Source organism: Odocoileus virginianus, chromosome 4 (assembly GCF_023699985.2).
Source record: "Odocoileus virginianus isolate 20LAN1187 ecotype Illinois chromosome 4, Ovbor_1.2, whole genome shotgun sequence".
Lineage (NCBI taxonomy): Eukaryota > Metazoa > Chordata > Mammalia > Artiodactyla > Cervidae > Odocoileus > Odocoileus virginianus.
In genome coordinates, this window is record NC_069677.1 from 10,425,922 (window position 1) to 10,449,249 (window position 23,328).

The 23,328-nt window shown below is 50.2% G+C and overlaps 2 protein-coding genes across 19 annotated transcripts in view; one reads left to right on the plus strand and one right to left on the minus strand.

Moving 5' to 3' along the window:
- The window catches only part of ADCY5 (adenylate cyclase 5), a 156,467-nt gene extending 144,248 nt beyond the window's left edge, over positions 1 to 12,219 (minus strand). Inside the window, exon 1 of the mRNA XM_070466074.1 lies at positions 11,092 to 12,219. Within this exon, the coding sequence (XP_070322175.1) occupies positions 11,092 to 12,219 (1,128 nt within the window). The remainder of the gene's footprint in view (positions 1 to 11,091) is intronic.
- A 623-nt stretch (positions 12,220 to 12,842) lies between these two features.
- Positions 12,843 to 22,866, plus strand: LOC110140849 (WAS/WASL-interacting protein family member 1-like). 18 transcript variants are annotated; one of them, XM_070466078.1, is made up of 7 exons: positions 12,843 to 15,522; positions 16,043 to 16,098; positions 16,815 to 16,898; positions 17,800 to 17,932; positions 20,935 to 21,158; positions 21,547 to 21,685; positions 22,537 to 22,866. In XM_070466078.1, the coding sequence occupies exon 1, from the start codon at positions 12,843 to 12,845 to the stop codon at positions 13,794 to 13,796; it is 954 nt and encodes a 317-aa protein (XP_070322179.1). In that variant the 3' UTR covers positions 13,797 to 15,522; positions 16,043 to 16,098; positions 16,815 to 16,898; positions 17,800 to 17,932; positions 20,935 to 21,158; positions 21,547 to 21,685; positions 22,537 to 22,866. The 18 variants fall into 18 exon arrangements, with proteins under 18 accessions (XP_070322179.1, XP_070322180.1, XP_070322178.1 ...); XM_070466079.1 differs by lacking the exon at positions 21,547 to 21,685 and adding an exon at positions 22,003 to 22,135; XM_070466077.1 differs by lacking the exon at positions 21,547 to 21,685 and having other exon boundaries at positions 12,843 to 14,820; positions 15,360 to 15,522.
- Positions 22,867 to 23,328: the final 462 nt, after the last annotated feature.

Sequence of the window (23,328 nt, forward strand, 5' to 3'; positions counted from 1 at the left end):
GTAGGACGCATGTAATTCTCCAGGCAAGAATACTGGAGTGGGTAGTTGTTCCCTTCTCCAGGGGATCTTCCCAACCCAGGGATCTAATCCAGGTCTCCCACACTGCCGACAGATTCTTTACCATCTGAGCCACCAGGGAAGCCCAAATCACCACACTCACCCCCAAAAGAAAATGCAAAAATAAAATCTTGAAAATCCACTTAGCAAAAGACTGGCACTTAGGCAGGAGTTAGATTTTCCTTTATTTTTCTTGAGAAGAGTGACAAACGACAAAAGTGGCTTTGAAGCAGGATATCTGGGGTACTTGTTAGGATTATGGTGGTTTGGGTGAGATGGGCTCTAAAGACATCCTAGAGTAAACGCTAAACTGCTCTATCCACTAGTTGTGACTCTACAGAAAGACCCTAGATTTGACCTCCGAAAAGTGATGCTGCTGTGTACCCAGCCGCCTCCTCCCTTCCCGCCGCTGTTCCGTCTATGCCACCAGAAGCCTGGACATAAGGCAGCCTTACACCCAGACCTAAGCTACCCGGCATCGTGTCTGACCCCTTTCCAGGTCTTCATCCCTCCTGACCCATCCAGAAGACCACTCAGGGGCCCTTCACAGGTAAACATCTGATCTCAGTTGTCCTCTAAACACTTTCACGCTGTCCCCTCTTGCAGCATCACTGCAGGCTCCGGAAGTGACAAATGATTTGATGCCTATCTGAGCCAGACACCCCATGGGAAGGAGGCATCACAAATGAGAAACCACGTGTTCCAAAACCACCCAAGACAACTGCTTGAGAGCAGCTGTGCCTTCTACAGCCTCTTTAGGTACTATAGGGTGGACTCGGGTTCACATGTGCAAAGAGCACTGGATTTGGAGTCAGGGATCTGTATTTGTACAGCAGCTCCTAAGCTAAACTAACTGGCTGTGTGACCTGAATAAGGTCACTCAGCCTCTTTCAACCCCTACTTCCTCCTCTTCAACACAATATAAGCAGCACAGGTCTGTAATCATGAGAGACCTCACATGCATTACCTTGTCTGGGCACCCAACAACAGATTCTGTCAGTCAGGAGCTTATCCTCAGTTTACAGAGAGGGAACGGGCTGAGCGAGAATAAGGCAGCTCAGGATCACCCAACCAGGGCGTCCTCCTGGGCCCCGAAGCCAATGTCTGCACCTTCTCAACTCATCACCTCCTCAGGGCAAGAGTGAGAAGCAAGTAAGATCGCACATGGTAAAGTCCTTTGGCATCTACAAAATGCTAATCAAAGGTCAAAGTAGTTGAGTCTTTTGGCTGATATTCGAGCCATTGTCTAGGGGACAGAAAGCCATACATTTTTAAGAAGCAGAAATTCAAAACAAACAAATATATACATATATAAAACAAGACAAAAAAATACATTTTTTCACATCATCCCACTAGTCTAGAAACCACTGTACTGGTGACAAACATATGTTATCAGATAGGAGGGAGAGGCCAGGCAGGACTAGGGTTCTGAGTTTGCCACGAGTTCTGTACTTGCTGTATTTTAAAAAATATTTATCTTATTTACTTGGCTGCACTGGGTCTTAGCTGTGGTGTGTGGAAGCTTTTAGTTGTAGCATGTGGAACCGTTGTTTTTTTTTTTTCAAGCCGTGGTATGCAAACTCTTCATTGTGACATGTGGGATCTAGCTCCCTGACCAGGGATCGAACCCAGGTACCCTGCATTGGGAGCACAGAGTCTCAGCCACTGAACCACCACAGAAGTCCCTGTACCTGATGCATTTTTGCCCTAGTAAACTGATCACTCACCTCCCTAGTGTTCAAGTCAAACCGGATTAGAATCTCAGTTTCTCCACTCTCAATTTGGATTCTTCCTAGAAAAGGATCCTCAGACAAGGATTTGAAAGAAGTGGTTTGCCTGGGAGGTGACCCCAGAAAATATTAGAGAATGGAGAAATGAGGGAAAAAAAAAAACAGAGGAAGAAGAAAAAGAGAAAGGAAAGATGGAAGGAAGATTGGGGAGGGAGGAAGGAAGGGAAGGAGGGAGAAAATAAAGAAGGAAGAGAAAAAAAGAAAAACATTTTCCAGCCTGTACCACTGTGGACAACCAGAGCTGTATCCTGCTGGCCTGGGGGCTAACACAGAAGGCTTGTCTCAGTTATACTCCCCCAACACCAGGGTCAAGGGAGCTAGCTACCCACTAGTGCCCAAGAGTCACTGCTTGAGAGCTGCTCTGGGGGTGGGCACTCCCTCCCCGGTACTTCTGACCTGCCCCACAAGCAAGCAGAGAGGCTCAGGGCCAGAGAAAGCCCTCAGGTGCTGACAGCTGGCAGTCTGGCTGGCAAGAGTGAAAGGTACATGCCCAGGGAATATGGGCAGGCACCGAACCATCTGCTGTGCTTGCTCACTGAGTGACCTTGGGGAAGTTACTTACCTTCTCTTATCCTATATTCTGCAGCCCTGAAATAGGGATAAGAATGTCTTTCTCTTAGGGTTGATACTAAGTGAGGTCATATATGTAAGGGATTAGCTTAGTGCCAAGCTTGCAATAAAAACTCAATATATAGTCATTGTTTTTAATCAACATTCTATAAAGTTTTCCTCCTTTTAGATAGTAGGAAACAAAGCAAACTGGGGAACTCTGTTTGGCCCCAGAATGCTCTGAACAGCCCGTCACTACTTTCTCGTAGGCAGCCAGGCACTCAGCGAATGGACCCGCTCCCCCACCAAAGGTCATAATACAGAGCCCAACAGGCTCCAATGTCTAACGACAACAGAAAACCCTTAAAGGAAACTGGAACTAGATAAAGGAGGCATCTCCCTGGTCCCTTCCAGTCCCATCATTTTACTTTATAAAGAATTTTGGATGCAGACAGAGAATGAGACTTTTAATGCAGGCTGCTCCGTCTTCTTTTTGAGGGAGAAGAACCCCCAAACAAACACCCACATCTAGATGACCTTGCCTAGGCCTATCCCTGAGGCGGGGCTGGATGCTGAGACTCTCCCAGCCCCTGAAGCGGTGTGTCCCAAAGTGAGTTCCAACATACACTAATGCCTCTGCTATGTTCCTTCAAAAACTGGTTCTGGGGTCAAACATGTCTGATAATGGCTTCATGCAAAAACCCCCTCTTGGCAAATTCTATGGCATGTTAACATATGAAAAACTCTGAAGTTCTACAATGAAGAATTCTGATCAAGCCAGTATTTCCTAAACTTACCTAACACAGGACTGAATGTGTATATGTGAAACATTGAGCAACATCCCTCCAAAGGACAGTTAGTGGGAGCGTCTGGGCTAAAGGCAATGCTGGGTGCTGGGGCTCGGCCTGAGTCCTCTTTGGACCCTCGTGGCTTAGCACAGCGCCTGGTACACAGTAGGCACCTAATAAATGGTTGTTGTCTGAATGAATGGGGAGAAGGCTGAAAGAATGACTTAATAATGGTTTTCAAATCCGTGAAGGGATATAGTACCGGCACTGCCAGGCAACAGCTCTCTGTTTCCAAGAAGACACACGTTCTAAATTGCAGCAGGAGGTACTCTGGAAGCCCTGCTCGGAGTTTAGGATAACAATCCACCAAAATAGGCTCCAAGCCGAGCTGCATCGCTTCCTTCTGTGGAGGTGTTGGTCTAGCACTTCGGCACAGCCGAGAGTCTGCGTGCAGCCATCCACCCACCCCACCACCCGTTCATTCATTCATTCAATCAAACCCTCACTGAACACCTACTACGTGTCATGTACCAAGATCCCTCAGGACCCCTTCCAAGAGCCAAGTGGGACTGTGGCAACCTGTGAGACAACCCCCAGGAAGCCCCTAGGGAGAAGGAAGCGGAGGCCATGCAAGTGTGAGATCAGGAAGCCTCAAAGTCCAGAAGCAAGAACTGATAACCCTCCCAGAGCAAGAAGTGTGTGTATGTGTATGTGGTGGGGGAACAATGTCCAGGCTGACACATGAGGCAGGCCTAAAGAATAAAGCCACTACTGTCTCCCAGTGTTTGCTTGTTTACCCCCTCTTCTTGTGACTATATCCCATTGTTCCAGACAGCATCCCTGCCCCCACTTCCAAGCTCTTCCCCTCCCCACACTCACAGCTCCAATCTCCTCTTCCTTGCCTGACATCCTACTGTTCCTCCTTCAAACCCTCTCCTAGTTCCTGACCTCTTGCCTACCCCTGATCTCACTTTCCACATTCTGTACCATCCCTTCTGGACCTACCTGGGGTACCCTCAGTGTTTTTCATTTTCACTTAGCAGACAAATTAATGAATAAACCAGGACTCAAACTAAGGTGTATCTCTCTGCTGACCACCCTCACCACCGCTACCACCACCAATGCTGAGCCACACAGATTGCTTTGCCTCAAACAAGAGTGGGGTATGGGAATGGCTGGGAGACAGGATGGGAGGTAGAGGCAATCTTTCCCACCCTCTCTCACCACTACCAGTCACCTTCCCTTCCGCATCCTACAAGCAATATGCTCACCAGCCCCACCTGGACATCTCCTAAGGGGCTGCAAGTCTGCAGGGATTTTGTGACTTTTTTAAACAGAGACCAAGTTAGGCATGACAACAGACACCCCAAAAGATTCAGCAGGCATTCATGCTATAGCAAGACATGAAACCATAGAATTCAAGGGTTGGATGTGAATTGAATGGTTATCTTGGCCAACGATCCCAAACCTAAGAGTTGGTCATCAAGATCAGCTAGAGAGCTTTGAAAACTAGATCCAAGCTGGCAAAAAATATAGATCCCTTCCTGGGACCCACCCCAGACCTTCAGAAGCAGAGTCTTCCATTTCCTCAGTCCAGTCTCCCCTTGAACACCTCCACTGACACAGCTGGCTACCCCAGGGGGCATCTGGTGTAATGGATACAACCCCAAAGGCTGGAAAGTATCTTCTTCCTGGGGAAGGAAATGGTAACCCACTCCAGTATTCTTGCCTGGAGAATGTCATGGACAGAGGAGTCTGGCAGGCTACAGTCAAAAGGGTCCCAAAGAATCACACACGACTGAAGCAATTTAGCACACACATACCTGGAGCTGAAATCTGCCTACTGTTTTTACCCATTTGCCCCAACTCTGCTCTTGGGAGCAACCAAAAATAAATTCAGTCCTTCTTCTAACATCTGATAACAGGGATCCCAGCAATAAATAACATTTTGCCCATGTTTCTGCTTTCTTACCTTGCTACAGTCTGCTGTCCTCCCAGCTAAACATCTCTCACTCTTTCAAATGTTCTCTCAGAAGTCAAGGTTTCCAATCCCCTAACCAAACTCGTACCCTCCTCTAAATTCTAGAATCAAACATAGAATCTCAGATGGGGCCTCAGTCTTCCTATGAACTGGATATGCCCACAAGCCTAACCAAGACCCTACTGTCCAAGAGCTAGACCAAAATGCTGCTTCCTATGAAGCTCATGGTCCATTAACTAGAAACTCCCAGATTTTGTTCATGATGTTGACAGAGAGTTCTTCCCTGTCCTGGATTTGAATGTTACCTGGAGAAAAGAGGTGGGGGCGGGGGAGGGGGGGAAGTGGGGGGAGTAGAGATTTCTAATTATCTTCACGGAGTCTTGCTTTTGGGAGAGAAAATCATCACTGACCTGCCCTCCACTAGCAAGCTCCCCCGACCTGATAGGCATGGAGGAAAGAAGCATATGCTCGAGTGTAACTTATGTAACTGCACCCAAAGAATTTCTGGGCACAGTCACATGGGACTCCGAGAGAAAACTGCTTCCATTCCCAACACAGAGGATGCTCCTGGGAAGTAAATGACCATTGGCCAGATCTACCACAAGATAAATAAAGTTAAAAGAGGTGCCAAGCAGGTTGCCATGACTGAAAGTCATCCGGCAAGAGGCCATACACTCGCAGAGAGGCTCTCACCTCCCTCCCCCAATATACACCCCACCCCTGGCTGGGCCCGAGTGGGATCCCCACAGCCCTACACCCTCTGACAGGGTGACCGTGGCCAGGGTCTGTCTGCACAGGACAGCTTCTGTCCAGGCCTTTTACACTGATTTTCAAAACTCTTCTGTGAGGCTGGGCAGGTTTTGGTGCTGGGGTTTAATACGTCGTCTGTGTCCTCTTTATAGACAAACATGAGCACACTGTTCTGTGCTCCACAGCACACAGACCTCATGCTCTTGCTCCAGATTAAAACTTAGATAGAATTATTAACAGTCAACATTCCCAAAGTACAGCAGCTGACCGTTCTGCTCCTTGGCCAGGCCTCTGCCATTCCGGAAGTCCTCCCCACAGGCATCGAGACACCCCTATCTAGATGTGCCTAGATGACCCCCTATCTAGAAGCCTTGCTTGACCCCCACCCTGAGGCTTCTGCCCCCCTCCAAGCACCCCCTTCCCACTGCAGAGATAAGGAGGCCACATAATCAAAAACAATTAGCAAATACAATTAGCACTGAGGCAAAACAAGCAGACCCTCCCCAGCTACAAACTCGGAGCCAGGCCCCCACCCCAGCCTACTGTTGCTGCTGGGGTTCACTATGGCCAGATTTCTCCTGTCCAGAAATGTGAGTGATGGGGAGAGTAACTGGTGGCAGATGACCCCTGGTGTCATGCTGAATGTGTGTGTCCTTCTCCACAACACCCAGCAAGCAGGGAGGCAGCGTCAGCCAGCATGGTACACAGGGCAGACACAGTGACCCACCACACAGGCCTCTGGGCCAAGTTCCAGAGTGAGTTAGCAGCTCACCACAGGGTTCACCGGATGGCTGAGTTAGTGGGCAGCTCGGGCTTTTGAATGGGAAGGGTGAGACTCCATGGGGGCAGGGGAACTGACCACTCAAGTCTAGCTCCCAGGTTCATTATGGAAAGTGGGGGCATGTGCATCCAGGGTACTTCCCTGCGGAGTCAGAGGTCAAGGTGAGAAGGTCGATCAAGGCCCAGAATCAGAAATGCAAACAGCCACAGGAAGTCAGCCACCAGCAAAGAATAAACAGGACAGAGCTGTGATGATTTCCTTTCAAAGTCAACACAAAGGCTTCCCTCAGCCCACCTCCATAACCCAGGCCAGCACACACAACAGATACACACAAATACACGCGTGCACACACATGTTCACACACATGCACATGCATGCACATACATACTAGAGGCTGCCCACATGACAGACAGACACCCACCCTTCAGCAGCCGCAGTAGTCATTTCTTGGTCTGCTTCCCCACCCCCATCCAGCCCAAGTACGGACACTCACATGTGCTCATGGTCACAGAACATCACCCACATAGTGCCAGTGCCATTCTGATCACTGGAACAACTGGTGACAGTTGTGGATTCAAACAGGCACAAAGGAGAAAATGCAGAAAATCACTGAGTTTCTTCAAAAGGGACAGAGGGAAGCAAGAAAGGAGCTGGAGACAGGCTGGGTAGGGATGGGTCAGCCCACACCACAAGGGCAACCTCTGACAACTCTCCCAGGCTCACAGGGACCCACATGGGGTCAGAATCTTCTTTTCAGAAACTGTATCAGGTGGGTTTGATGCTGCTGCAGACTAATAATACCCCAAATCTGAACAGGACTCTCTACTTTTCAAAGCACTCTTCCATACATTATCACCTCCTAGAGTAACACTGGACAAGCAGAGACACTCATCATCTTTGCCAAATGACTATCCATCCCCATAAGACCCAAAGATGTTTTCTCCAAAATAATCTCTAATAGCTAAGTATATGTAATAATTGTGTGAGCATACTTGTTTGTGTGTGAGTGCATGCAGAGGCTTTATGTAGCAGAGTGGGATACAGTCAAACAAAAATGAGGTTGCCATGGCAACAGGCTCCGGCATCATTGCAGCCTATTAACACAAGTGAGGAATGTGTTTGGCAGATGCTTGAGTGTTATTTATGGTATGGGTGTAGCAGAGGGACTTCTAACAGGCAAAGAAGGGGAAAAAAAAAAACATCCCATGACGCTCCTACTGTATCCCACCAGGGAGATGACAGTGAGACGAGCACAGAAGGCGAGGCTGAGAGGCTGGAAAATAGGGAGTAAGAGACAGGGAAGCAGAAAAGCAGGCATGCAGAGGAGAGGAGAGCAACAGGGGAGTGGAGGAAGAGGAAAGTGAAAGGAAGTGAGAGAAAAAGAGCAGGGGGGTGGGGAGCGGGGGGTGAATACCAGGGGAAGAGCTGGAGCAGGGGATACAGCAAAAGGAAGAAACATCATCCCCCCACCCCCGAAAGGGCTGCCCCACCTTGCCTCTCAGTTTCTTCTTGAGTAAAAACCATCAGGAGACATCAGATAAGATACTAGATGTTTCTCCCTTCTAACTGGAACAAAGGGCAGAGCCCAAGACAGAAGAGGGACTGGGAAAGAATAAAATACTGAGATCAGATACTGATATTGAAGATCTGAGCTGTGGGGCAGCTGGCAAGGGGACCAGTCTCTCATGAGAACTAAAAAAATGCCAACAGATTCCTGAGGGCCTACTCTGTGTCCAAGGTCATGGAGGCAAATTCCCAAAGCCCCAGTATTAAAAACCACACACTGCTGGCCCATTTACCTGGATGTGTATCTTCATCAAAGATAAGAACAAGGCATCTAACGGAGGCCATTCTCCAACACCTGCCACTCTGGGGTAACCTGAGGCAGAGGGTAATACTTGATTGTCTCACTAATATTTCCCACCATCCAATAAGATTTGCTCAAGAAACACAAACTTTATATCAGACATAATTAAAAAGGCAAATGAAATACAAACCAAAAAAAGATACAATTTTGTCTTAAGTCAACTAGAAAGAATGCTTGCATTCTGATTATCATGGATCATTTCTAACAAGCTCTGCTATACTCAGCACAGCAGGTCATGAGAAGTTAAGTGCAAATGTATGCAAGAGCTTACAGACAGGAAAAGGTCTGAAGACCACAACTGGATAAAAGAAGCATGAGTTGGGAGGTGTGAAGCTGGGGAGAGAAGGGAGAAAGACTGGCCTGAGGAACTAGATGGGGAAGTCAGTCAGCCAACTCTGCTGCTGCAATGGCATCTTCATGCTAAGATGGAGATGGAGCAACCCAGGTCCAGCACTGCCATCCTGGGATCTGACTCCAGTCTCCTAAAATCACTCCCCTCGGGTTGCCTAGGGCTGTAATCAGGCCCCGAGTCCCAACTCTGGTTTCAGTAAATACTCTGAATGATCCTGGAAACCTCTGCTGCTCCATGTGGATGCCATGCCTGTCTTTCTGCAGAAAAGCCATACCCACCCAAGCAACCTGCCTCCCATTCAAGCCAGGAACAACCTTCAAAGATAAAATAGTCATATGCTAGCTTGTGTACCCGGATCAAAACATTTGGAGCCTTTATAAGCACTAACAATAGTAGTTAACTTTTTTAAAACCAGCTCTCAATAGGTTTTTCTCTTAAATTTAAAGATGATCTCTAAAGATTTTTTTTCCCTTGTGATCCCAGATCAGAAAAACTTCTTTAGCATCAACAGCCCCAATCACTTCACTCATTGGAATACAACTAGTTAAGCAATTATGAAGTCCCTATGTATTCTACACAGTGCTAAACAAGGCAGAGATGGTAAAGAAGGAAAAACACATACACCTCAGGAATTCTGTATCCAAGGGGCTTACATTGGATGAGGAGTAAAACCAGGGGCACTAGGGAATAAGTAAGTGCCCCACTCTGTGGCCCTGACTCTGTTGCTGGCCATGCAGAAGAGGGAGAGGCTGGCATGGCTGGAATGGAAGGAGGGCTCCTTGCAGAGGTGAGGCTTGGCACAGAGTGGGTAGAACTGGAAGGGGCATGCATTATCCTCTCGCTTGCTAGACAAGGAACCTAGGGCCCAGAGGGGCTGCAGACCCTCTCCTTCCCAGTCACAGAGTGCCTTGGGGGTACACCTAGAGCCCAGCGCCATGAAGCCCACACTGGCACTATTTTGAGAAAGCCAGGGGGGTACAGGAGAGCCCCTCAAGAAACACACAGTCCTCAATAGGATTGAAGTCTGACAAAAGGCACTAAAAGTGGGGAAGAGAAGGCAATGACTGGAATTCAGTTAGTTAAGAAGTTCTGTAGAGGAAGCAGATGCCCAGAGAGAGGTAGGGGGTGCAGTAGGGTCTACGGTCAAGAGACTAGACTGCAGCAAGGGCCGATTTGACTCTCACAGTCAAGCTGCAGCACAACCAAGTAGGCTGAGCAGGGGCCAGTGGATGAGGCTCATGGTGCCCCAGACAAGGGCACTGCTAAGGGGAGAAGGTGTGCGTGTCAGAAGAGCCAATCTCATCCAAGGTCACCATGGCAAGCACGCCTTCCTCTCACAAGTCTTCAGAGGAATCACCAGTTAACCAGGCAGAAGTTTTATTTCCTCCTGATCCCATCAGTCGAGGCTCACCTAACTCATCCCAGGAGTGAAAAAAGTCCCCACCACAAGTAATAACCAGGAGCACCCACATGAAGGGGTCCTGACATACAACACTAGCTTTTTGCTCTGGCCAGGAGAGGACTGTCACCACACACAAAGGTTGCTTCCCACTTCTGCTGAAGGCAGCTTTTTGGCTGTGGGCACTTTCACAAATGAAACACATTTGTCAGCCCTCCCTCAATTTCAGGTATATTTCCAGCTTTCAAACCCCCAGTCTCAGGCAACTGGCAGGGTTACCCTTTCTCCTCCCTAAGACTAGGCAAGGAGTTCCTAGGGTTTCCCCTCATCAATCCTCCATCCAGGACTCAACTGAGTTCACTACAAACTATCAGTGGCTCTCCCCAGGAAGAGGCTGGGAGAGGGATTAGAAGGTCCAGTCACATCGGTCAGGGGCCATATATACAGGGACAGAGGCACAGGAAGAGAAGGGGACCTCTCCAAAGAATTTTCTCCTCCAACCTGCCTTCCTCATTAGTATCCCTACAAAAATGGATAGGGTTTGGTGTGTCTTCTGTCAGCGGGAACATTACATAGAAGAGCACCCTTTTTGTGAAGGAAGATGCTAGGGCTCAGAGTAGGGGGTCAGAGGCTAGAAGACACCACACAGCTGACAGAGCCATGTCTCTCTGGATCTTCTCACCAGTTTAAAGGGTGAAGGTGGGTTGCCTCTCTTTGGAGTCAGGCCAAGGCCTGCACACCCTACTATCCAGTCCCTGTGCCCAGGTGGGCCCCTACCTGCTTGAGCAGGAACTGATCCTGGGCGTTGGTGCGCAGGGCGATGGCCAGGTGGAGGGCGGACAGGAGCACCCCGCTGAGTACCGCAGCCCGCATGCGCACGGGCAGGAGCGTGTAGATCGTATAGATGAAGAACACAGTCCACCAGATGCCCTCAGAGGCACTGCGCGGCTGGGGCAGCAGCAGGCCCACCACCTGGACGGCCAGCACCACGGCAATAAGCGCGTAGCAGGCCAGGCCCATGTGGTCCTGGTGGAAGGCGGCGCGGTTGCAGAGCACGGCCATGACGAGGATCACACCCACAGCGGCCGCTAGGACAGCCAGGTAGGGCAGCTGCAGCGGGGGCCGTGCCGCGTGGAAGGCTAACATGACGAGGCACACGAGCACCAGCACAGCCATGAGCATCGTGAGGCTGCTCTGGTTCAGACGGAAGAAGTAGCGCTGGTACAGCCGCTCCAGCTTGTCCGATGGGAACTTCTTCGAGCGGAATATCTGCAGCAGTGCCAGGCAGCAGGCGCCCAGCGACAGCACCGCACCAGGCCCCGCGCCCGAGCCTGCCGAGCTGCCCCCATCCCCGGACCCTTCGTCTTCTTCGACGGCGCCGGCCTCCAGATCGTCGGCCGCGTGGCCCTTGCCACGCCGCTCCTCCAGGCCTAGCTCCACCGAACGGGGGCGCACCTCTGTGCCGCCCGCTGCGGCGGCCGCAGCAGCCGAGCCGCCGCCGCTGCCCGCAGGGGGCGCCCGGGTGCTGCCCCCGCCGGCCGCGCCCCGCCGCTGCCGCCGGCTGCCGCGACCGCAGTCGTCGCCGCCGCGCTCCTGCCAGGCCGACTTGGAACGGAAGCTGAAGCCGAAGCCCCCGGCCAGGGGGTCATCGCCACTCAGCGGAGGATCGTCTTCGTCGTCGCTGCGCCAGCGGCTGGCCAGGCGCTGTTGCTGCTGCGGGGTCACCGCCCCCCCAGGTCTCTTGGTGGAGCCGCGGGCCGAACCCCCGGGGGCTTGGGGGTAGCCATTGGCGCGGGAGTCGGCCTCTCCCCACGCGGAGCGGTGTTCCGGGCCTCCCCGGGACGCCGGCGCCGCCGCTGTCTGCGCCGCGTAGCCCGGGGGGCTCACGCTTTTGGAGCTGGACATCCCCCCCTCGGCCTCGTCGTCTTCTTCCTCCTCCCCCGGGGGCCGGGCCGGGGGTCTCCAAGGGGAAGGTGGACGGCCGAGCAGGGGGACCAGGCTGGGGTCACACGTCGGGGGCGGCCCGGGGCCCTGGGCAGTAGCGGGGCATCTTGGCACCCCCGTCCTGAGCGGAGAAGGAGGGCAGCGGGAGAGCGAGGGGGAGGCAGGCACAGCCCCGAGGTGAGAAGTGGCTGAAAATCCGCGTCGGGAGCCCCAGGTCCGAGAGGGAGTTGGCTCCGAGCTGGGGCAGCGAGGACTGCTCGAGCTGCTGAGCCGCGCGCAGAGGGACGTCCGGACTCCTGGCTCGCGTCGAGCTCGACAAGGACCGGAGTTGCGGACGAGGCGGGACGGAGAGGTGTCCTTGCGGGCGGCGCCTCCCCGGGGCTGGTAATGCCCGGGCGCGGCACTCGCAGACTCTGCCTAAGCGGAGACCAGCGGCACGCGCGGCGAGGAGGCAGCTAGGGCGGCTCGGCAGGGGTCCCGGCGTGGAGACGAAGCGGGCGCCCTTCCCTCTCGGCGGACTGGGAGCGACTGGGAGGTGCGGGCGCCAGCCAGCATTATTTCCTTACGAGGGGTGGGGAGGTGGGATGGGGGGGTGGAGAGGACGGGGGAGGGGGCGGCGGGCGGAGCAACAGCTCCAGAGCCCTGGGGGGAGGGTCCTGGAGCCCAAGGGGGCCGTCGCCCGCATCCCCCACCACCTCCCGCGGCGAGAGTGGGAGCTTGGCCCGGGCCAAAGCCGAGCCCAGCCTTCAGCGGGTCCGCGCAGGGGGCGGGGGCGAGGACCGGCTCCTGCACCGCGGCCCTTCCCCTCTCTCCTACCCCTTCCCCCAAAACGGAGCTGGGCTGGCCCGGACCCGCCGGCCCAGGAGGGCTGTCGCGCCGACTCCTCAAGCCCCAGGCTCCTCGCCACCGGCTGCGGGCCCACCGCGGCCGGGCGCAGAAAGACTAGGCTGAGGGCGGAATCCGGCGCAGCGCCGCCGCCGTTCCGCCCCAACGCAGGCGGGCTTCTCCTGCGGAGCACGGCATCCAGAGATCGAGAGCGGGGACTCAGATGCAGCCAGCCGAGAGAGGCCGGCCCGAGAGCCGCTGCTGCGCCCCGGGGGCGCTCCGGGGAGAGCCGCGGGAGCCGGGCTGGCGGCGCGCCATGCACGCCTCGGGCCCTGCGCTGCTCCGGCCGCTCGCGCCGCTCCTCCCTTCTCGCCCGCTTGCCGCCGCCGCCGCCGGAGCGCCCTCCGCATCCCCTCCTCCCGCCGCCTCCCCGCCCCCCGCGCCGCTCGGGCCTCGGCTCACAGCGGCGCGCGGCCGCCTCCGCCCCCGACCCGGCCGCGGCCCCCGCCTCGGCGCCCCGCCGGCATCCTCAGGCCCGGCCTCGTGAGCCGCCCTTTACCGTGGGGGGCCCCGTTCCCCTTCCTCACCTAAAATTCTCTCTGCGCCCCCTCCCTCCCTGGCGCCTGGAGCCGCATCCAGCCCGCGGTCCCTTCGCCCGACCTGGGTGGCATGCAGTCCTCCTTCGCCCTTTGCTTGGGTTCCTGCGCCCCTAGTCCTAGCTCCCCTCTTTTGTATCCCCCTTTAATCCCCCATCCCCCCATTCAACCCAACTTCAGCCCCCGCGCTGCGCCCCCCTTCCCTGGCCCGGCTCGATTGGCCGTTTCCTGAGCTGTCAGACTTGAGCCCGGCTCTCTTATTGGGCGATTCTCTGGCCGGGCCGCTGTGCCAAAGGACGGCGCACCGGGCCGGGGGCGCCCAGGCAGCGACTGCCGCAGGGAGCCGAAGACCAGAGTCCCTGGAGGGCCAGAGGGGCCCGAGAGCCAGACCCGGAAATGGACGGGAGAGATGGAGAGACCGAGGATCTCTGAGGCCCAGGAAGACAGTTACGGGAAAGATGGAGATGCAGTTGGTGAGGCCGATGCAACCAGGGCTGGGCGGACAGGAATGCTTTGGTGGCTAGTTACCGAGCAAGAACCCCGCAGACAACATTACAAACACCTGGCATGTGTGAAGAGCGCTCTTTGCTCGTTCATATGTTGTTGTTTTAATTAGTATTATTGAAATCTCATTTGACTCCCCTCAGTAACCCTGGGTTGTGACAGGGGACAGTGCCCCGGCGATTATTCCCAGTTTACAGGTGCAGAAACTAGAGCTTCAGAGCTTAATTAACTTGCCATGGGCCACACAGTTCTCCTGACTTGCAACAAAAAGATCTTTCGTCAGCTCCAGGCTGGCTCCTTACTTTGCAAGGTGTTATCAGGAAGGATAGGCACCAGAGCACGGTGGAGATGCCCCGCTGGAGGGGTAGCAGATGCTCCTACACAGCGACGAAGAGGCAGGAGTGGAGAGGAATTTTCTTTGGGTTAAAGGACCTAGGCCTGTGGAATGAGGTACCTCTCCAATTCTTCTTCCCCCAAGCAGTCCTGCTGCAAGTTCCTGCAGCCTAAACTCTGGACGGGTGGGGAACAGTCACCTCTAGTCCCAGGAGGGAGAAACAACCTTCACTTCCCCCCCACCCCGCCCCCGCGCCCTCACACTCTCCCTGCGGAGCTTCTGACAAAGAGACTAGAGGCCTGGGTGAGCCTCCCATCCTTTCTCTATTGGTCATCTCTTCGGAAATTGGAAGATAAACCTTGCCAGAGTTGCAAATTGGGAGGAGAACCCTTCCAAGAGATCTGAATAAACTAACCCTAGAGTATTCCAGCATTTGAGTAATCAATCCATGATTAGCAAAGTCTTAAAAAGCCTGAAGCCTGAATTTAGCCAATAAACATTCATAGAGCACACTCTATGTGCAAAGCACTGTGCTAGATGCTTCAGGGATGGAGAGATTACCCACCTCTGGTTACAGTCAGGGAGGCAGAGCAGCTAGCCACTAATTCCAGTTCAGAGCACAATTCAGTCTGTATTCAACAGAGGACCAGAGAGAGTGTTTTGGGGGTTGGAGAGAGGAGGCATTAATTCCTACTGTAGGCACCAAAAAGAGGTTGAATCTGGAGCCAGCAGAATAGGAGTCAAGAGAAAAAAGAGAATGGACTGATATTAAGCAACAATATGTCTGTGAGTTTTATTGTCATATAACCCTTTTGAAGAAGATGTCATTTTCTCCACTATAGAGATGAGAAAACCAAAACTTAAAGAATCAAAGTTTGCCCAGTTTGTGTAGCAGAATGGAAACTAAGTTCAGTCTACTTGTACTCTACCACACAGCCATGTAGCAAATATGATATAAGAACACCCAGACTGGCAGCTGCATGGACAAAAACCAGATGACCTGAGGTATTAAGGTGGTTGGGTTCCATCTTTGATCTTCTCATTCCTTAAGCTCTCCCTAGGTCATTCCTTTCCATTTTATTCACAAATTTTATATAACCATCATCTTATAACAAAAGCTATGTATGATTAAATGTGGGAAAACTAGAAAAAAGAAAGATGAAAGAAACCACTTATAAATTACAGCACCTAGCAAGAACCATTAACATCTTAATTTTTCTCTTAACAAAAAATGGGACTTTTTACAAAGAGTTGTAGAATCTGCTTTTTTCTACTTAGCAAAATATGTGGATTATACCAATAATAATATGTGCTTATACCAATAAGCATCCATCTACAATACCCATTTTGTTGTCTGAGCAGAATTCCATTGCATGAATATAGCAAAATTTATTTAACCAGTCTCCTACTGTTGGGCATTTTTCACTGTCATGGCAGTTTATAAAAAGTTTCCACTCTTTTACTGTTATAAACAATGGGCATTTTGTAGATAAATCTTCACACACATCTTTAATTGTATCCTTAGGAGAAATTCCTACAAGTAGTATTGCTGAGCCAAAAGATAAACATCTTTTCACTAAGGTATTTCTGAAATCTGAATCTTATGCCCCTGCCTCCCCTTCTCAGTTCCAGTCTTATCTACCCCTGTCCACTGGAGAAATCCCTGTGGATGTTTCTTGGTATCCACCAACACCCTAGATTCATTTGTTCTAAAACAAAGATTATCACCCAAGAAGCTTTCTCCTCCCTCTGTTTTCTCACCCCTGGTGGAATTACCATCTGCCCAAATCCTGGATCTTAGACTGGTGAGCCCTCTTATCCCGATTCCCAGAGTCCTGCCGCCATACCCATGTCTTTTCAAATCTGTCTCTTCCACATTCTCTGGCTACTACCTTTGCCCAGGTCCTCCCTTCTCCTTGCCTGGCCAGTTACCAACTCTCCCTCCTTGCCATCCAGTTTGTCCCCCACTTTGTTCCCATCTGATCATACATGTCACACCCCGACTGCAAGCTGTCCAAAAAACTTCCTCTTCCTACCCTCCAGCTTTCAGTATCCACCACTTCCCCACATCATCTAGCCACCCCTAAAGGATTCTTTAAACCTCTGCAGAGATCACTCTTCACATACACCCCCAGCACAAACCAAATTTATAGCACCTCTACGATGCCTCTCTAAAGCCTCTTCCCTCCCCCGCTCCCAACCCCAGGCTAGGCACTCCCTCCTCCTCAGCTCCCAGCACACCTTGCTTTTCTCTTTTATTGCACTTGTCACGTTGTATTGTCTTGACTTGTTTTCAGAACTGTTTCCACAGTCTGTTGAACTCCTTGAGGGCAGAATTGGTATCTTTCTCATTCTTGCGCCTGGTACCTGGCATATAGGAGGTACTCCTTAGCTGTTTGTTGGATAAACAAATGGTACATCTGGGGAATAGTGATGAGAATGGAGTCTGAGGGGTGGGGTGGGGCTCAGTGACTGACTGGCAACCTTGCGTGAAGACTGAAAAGTGGGTTGGGCTCTTTAACACTCCGTTGGAGGAGCGTGGGCTTCAGTTTAAAGATAGGGAAGAGTGCCTGAATTGGGGAAAAGAGGTTGGGCTGTTATGTTTTGGGAGGCAGATTCTGGCAATGTAACTAGCTTGGAAAAGCAAGATTTAAAAGTGGACTAGTCAGGAAGCTATGTCAGAGAAGGTATAGATGGAGCCCAGAAGTGACATGGCAATGGGAGTGATGCCATTGGCTGGAGGACAGCTGTGAAGGGCTGACAAGGAAACCCAGGGGTTGTCTATGGCCATACCACCCTGACCGGGCTTGATCTCGTCTGATCTCAGAAGCTAAGCAGGGTCAGGCCTGGTTGGTACTTGGATGGGAAACCCAGGGGTCAACCATTGTGTAGAGGAGGAGTTCGAAAGGTCAGATAAAAACCAAGAAAGGTGGGGGTCACAAGGGCAAAAGGCAGGAACTTTTTTTTTTTTTGGTCTGCAATGGGTCTTAGTTTCGGCCCTCGGGTTCTTTGTTGCTGCCAGCAACCTTTCTCTAGTTTTGGTAATGGGGGCTACTTTCTAGTTGTGATGCACAGGCTTCTTATTGCAAATGGGTTCTCTTATTGCAGAGCACAGGCTTGAGGGCACATTGGCTTCAGTAGTTGCAGCGCATGGGCTCAGTAGTTACAGCTCTTGGGTCTAGAGTGCAGGCTCTAGTAGTTGTGGCGCACAGACTTGGTTGTTTTGCAGCATGTGGGATCTTCCCGGACCAGGGATCAAACCCATGTTCCCTGTGTTGGCAGGCAAATTCTTAACCATTGGACCACTCAGAAAATCCTGAAAAGCAGAGGTTTTGAAGAGCAACTCAGGATGTACACCTGGCTGTTGTCATCAGATAGGAGCTGATCCAAGGACCACCTCAGGGCTCTGTCTGAAGTGAGTACTTGGTTTGCAAGGAGAGGTGCCTATGCCCTCCAGGGCACAGCAGGCCCTTTGGGAGATCTGCAGACGCTTGCCATCTGCCCCTTGTACCTCAGTTACCCTTCAGGACTTCATTCTTCATTTCCCCCAGACTTCTTTTTAAAAGAATAGTTGTATTTTGGAAATTAAAATACTAATATTTTAGAATGTTTAGAAATATTTGTAGAAGAGAGTCTCAGTAATACTTTTGTACCTAAAAATACCTTCCTTCCTCACAGTGCGATAGTGTAAGTACTATCTCACCATTAGATAGTCATGCTTTGGGATGACAATCATTCCCTAAAAGTGAATGTAGAAAATCTAGGGACAGAAAGTAGGTTAGTATTTGTTTAGGCCTAGAAAAGAGGAGGAATGGGAAGTGATGGCTAATAGGTAAAAAATTTCTTTGGGGGTGGGGTCGTGAATTAGATTACGGTGATGTTTGCACAACTAGAGAAAAATACTGAAAGTCAATGAATTGCACTTTAACCCAACTGGGTGAACTTTGTGGTATATAAATTATATTTCAAGAAAGTGGTTGAGGGGCTTCCCTAGTGGCTCCTGGATAAAGAATCTGCCTACCAATGCAGGAGACATGGGTTCAACCCCTGATCTGAAAAGATCCCACATGCCTCAGGGCAGCTAAACCATTGCACCACAACTATTGAGCCTGTGCCCTAGTTGGGAGCTGCAATGACTGAGCCCACGTTCCACAAGTACTGAAGTTCAAGTGCCCTGGAGCCCATGCTCTGCAACAGGAGAAGCCACTGAAATGAGAAGCCTGCACACTGCAACTAGAGAGTAGCCTCCTGCTTACTACAACTAGAGAAAAAACCACAATGAAGACCCAGCACAGCCAAAAAAAACACCTAGTTGAAAAGTTTATTGCAGATACTTCTGGGAGATTGAAGAGTTTATGCCAGGACTGCCAGTCATTATTGTTAGTGTAGACAAGTTTAATCAGGCTTCTCCCTCTAATACCAAAACAAGTTTTTCTCACTGAGAGAAAGGATGCTTGCTCTTTAGGAGCAAGAATGAGTTAGGGAGAGGAACAACAGAACACTTGAGACCACTAAGCAGCTCCAAGGCAAATGGAAGCAGAAGAAGGCATGGGCCCAGGAAAAGGAAGGAAGAGTGCAGAAATGACAGCCAGTTAGGAATTGGAGGTTAAAAATAAACTTCTCCTACTGCCTGGGAGAGCCCTGCCCTAAGAGGTCTTCACAAGGAAATAAAGAACTCTAAGAACCCTAGGCTTTCTCAAGGGTGGAAGAATCTTCAAGATCATCTAATTCCCTGGTTTGGTCCCTGGGTCAGGAAGATTCCCTGGAGGAGGAAATGGCAACCCACTCCAGTATTCTTGCATGGAGAATTCCATGAGTGGGCTGCAGTCCATGGGGTCACAAAGAGTGAAACACGACTGAGCAACTAACACACAATTCCCCAAAGATATGTCACCCTCCTCTGGATATTTGCATTTTGAGAGCAAGTCCTATGCCTAAAACTAGATGACTTACCTTTCCTTTGAGGAAATAACTTTCTATCCCCAAGTCAGAGAGTAGCTAACAGGATGGAACATTGTGTGTCTGGAGGTAGGTCATCCATGGAGGCTTGGGGCCCCGTGTCTTTGCCACTGGGCACAGATGTCTGAGGTTCCTGGGAGTCACCCTCCACCCTAACTCATCCCCCACAAGGAGCTGTGAGGAGGAACCAAGGACCTCTGACTTCCTTAGCTTGGAAATCGGGACAGTAGTTTGCAATCGGCCATAGGGAATTGGGCCCTAGATTTTTCCAGACTCTACACTCACCTCCAGACCTCTGGGCCTCAGGGAACAGGAAATATTCAAAGAGCTCAGATTGTAGCTGAGGTGGAAATGGCTGATAATAGCTTGATCTGCCACTCTCGCAGGTGTTGACATTTGCATTTTAATGGAGGCGGTTAATGCCTTCAGCTGAAGGAGTGACTAATATGTTCTTCCAACTGCTGCTGGAGGTAATGGGAGACCCTTTGTGGCCCAGGGCCTTTTAATGCCCTCTAGTCAGAATACTAGATTACTGCTGATGGGCAGCTGCCAACCCTTTGGATTCTAATATCCATATTCCATGCTTTATCTTTGATCCTGTTCTTGATTTTGCTTTCTTGCACTTTCTTCTGAATCTCATTTTCCTAAATGCATGGGAACATCCTTATGAGCCACTTATTCTTTCAACACTCGTAAACTGATTATCCATTTCAAGCAGAAAACTTGTGCTGGACACAGTTGAGAGGGGGGAGCCCAAGAAGTATGCCAGTAAAATGCCATCCCCAAGAAGTTGGAGGTGAGAAAGTCACAGAAATCTAGAGAACAGTGCAGCACCAGGGGAGATGGGCCATGTAGCTTATGCCAAGTGCTACTTGAACAAAGAGGCTGAGAACTATAGAAGGAGGTGTTCTGATAGACTTGGGTGAGCAAGAAGGGCTTCTGGGAGAGGTGAGAAGACGAAAGTATGTGTGGGAGTTGGATATACAACAACTGAATGGAGTTTTGAGGATTCAAAACATTCCTCTAGTCACAAAAGACCACGTATTGTATGATCCTATTTATATGAAAGATCCAAAAGAGGAAAATCTATAGAAACACAAAAGAGATCAGTGGTTGCCTAGAATTTGGAGGGAATGGGTAGGGGAGATGGGGATTAATTGCTAATGAGTACAGTGGGAAGGTGAAAGCTGTTCTGAGGTTATGGAGATGGTTCCACATCTCTAACTATACTGAAAAAAATTGCATTTCATACTTTGAATGGATGAACTTTATGGAATATATCTTAATAAAGCTGTTTAAAAATGGAAGAAAGTGGGATCCAGAAAGACCATTCCTTCAGTAATCCCACTTCAGTTATACCCTAGTGTCAGGTTCCTAGTCTTTTTCTGTATGAAGGCTCTTTCTTTCTTTCTTTTTTGCTGCACCGTACAGCTTATGAGATTTTAATTCTCCACCCAGGGATTGAATCCAGGCCCTTGGCTGTGAGAGTGTGGAGTCCTAACCACCGGACTACCAGGGAATCCTCTGAAGACTCTCTTGCTCTTTTTTGTTTTTTGGCCACACCACATGGCATGTGGGATCTTAGTTCTCCAACCAAGGATCAAACCTACATCCCCTGCCCTGGTAACATGGAATCTTAACCACTGGACTGCCAGGGAAGTCCCTGAAGGCTGATTCTTAAGGTAAAAATATTTCAAGGACCTCAACATGGTGTTTATGTACCTTTAGTTAAGAATATATATAGTGGTAAAAAGCTATTATAAATTTATTAATTGATTTTCATTTGGTAAATGAATTAATACTTTACTAATACCAGTAGTATTTATATATGCTAGAAAAGTGATTCTGTATTTGTAGGCAAGCATCTTATACCTACAAACAAGGCTTAGTGGCCCTCTCTCAAAATCTCCTTGGTTCTTTGGGGTCCTCAACCCAGTTTCAGAATCCTGGTCTGTGCTCTACTAAGGCATGTTTAATTCAGCTTCCCTGTCAGGTGACTGCCTATGGGTGGGGATCCATTAGCAGAAAATATGATACAATTTCCATCCTACAATGTGTCTGCCTCTTCAGCTGCTCAGACAAAATGGCACCCTTTCTCCTCCCAAAACCAATGAGCTTTGCTGAGAGCAGATCCAGCACAGAAGACAGCCAGAGCCATGCTGGTTGGCAGACACTTGTCTTTAGCAAATGTAATTAAAGTCAGCAGCAAGTAAGTGCCTATTAATTTTTCATTAGAAAAGTCAAAGGCAACCTTCTTGGAAAGCAGCATCATTGAACTTCAGCCTTGGTGTTAAAGCCAGACTTTCCCTCACTATGTGTATCTTTTTCCATGAGTACACACACAAGTGAGTCCTCAACCTCTTTATTGAGGGTGGGAGAGAAAGAGTCAGAGACCATCACACCTATAGCCTTCAGAGGTTTTTTTGTCCCATCCTCTGTCTCAGATTACCCCAATGTCTATCTGCATATGTAATTGCCTGTATATATATATATGGACCTTTTACAAAATATATGTGTATGTGTTAGTCGCTCAGTCAGGTCTGACTCTTCGTGACCCTATGGACTGTAGCCCACCAGGCTCCTCTGTCCGTGGGATTCTCCGGGCAAGAATACTGGAGTGGGTTGCCATTTCCAACTCCAGGGGATCTTCCCAACCCAAGTATCAAACCCATGTCTCTTGAGTCTCCTACACTGGCAGGCAGGTTCTTTACCACTAGTACCACCTGGGAAGCCCATACAATATACTGGTCTCTCCCCAGGTTGTGTTTACAGACCGTTTTGTCGTTTGAACCTGATCTTAGATTCCTTGGGGAGATGACTATTTAAAGCTCTCTATGATGAATCCTTTTGTAAAGAAAATACAGTGTTTGCACTCTAACCAGTTTGTTTTTTAAGGCAAGGGCAATATTGTCAGTCAAGAAGAGAGGATTGGGGACTGGGAGGATTGGGGACTGGGGCCCAATCTGGCCCTATCAGCTGACTCCTTGTTTGTAGGCTGATTCAGCTTGCTTTAGGCATCAGTTAACTCATCTCTTTTCCTCCATGTGCTTCCTTACAAAGGCATTTCACCTGATGAGAAAACAGTCCACTCAACACAGAGGACTGAGGGACAAGCATTAAACTTGGGGTTAGAGTACGTGGAGGTTCTTCACCAGCCCTACCACTTTCCAGTTGCATGATGTCTGACAAGTCACCTGTCTCCTCTCTGAACTGCAGTCCCCAGCAAGGGTGACTGCTCTCCTGCCCTTAACGATTTGTTGTGAGGATCTAGACAATGATGTGACATTCCTTTTCAAGTTATTCACCCTTATGTAAACCAGGGATCATTCTTAATAATAGCAAAATAATAAATTCACTCTTAATAAAGTCAGATATTCATTTAAGAGGTTATCATGGAAGGTGGCACATCTCTGGGCCTCAGGCTCTTGCATACATTTAGAGATGACTGTGATAAATATTTTTATGTCTATGCTGCGTGTGTACCAGCTCATCTAGTAGTCTGGGAGATCTGCTCTTTCATCTCTGCTGTGTTCAAAGCAGGGCCCCTAGGGCCATGCAGATGAGGGCTCTGTTCTCTAAGCCCTTACCTCTTTCAGAATTCTGACAGACTGCAGCCTGTCTGCCATTCAGACTGGGGAGCTGTGCCCTCCTGCAGGCGTGGGTGGTGATTAGAGTGGCCTGTGAGGAGCTCGAGTGGGGCTGAGTGTTGCTTCTCCTCTTGCTGGCCACTCTGCTTGGCCCTGGAGTGGTTTTGCCCAGTCTCTATATCACTGACTGTGAATCCGTGATTGGGGATGGCAAGCCAAACCGTGTTAGCGATCATGCTGGGGCTGGCTGACCTTCCCCAAGCCA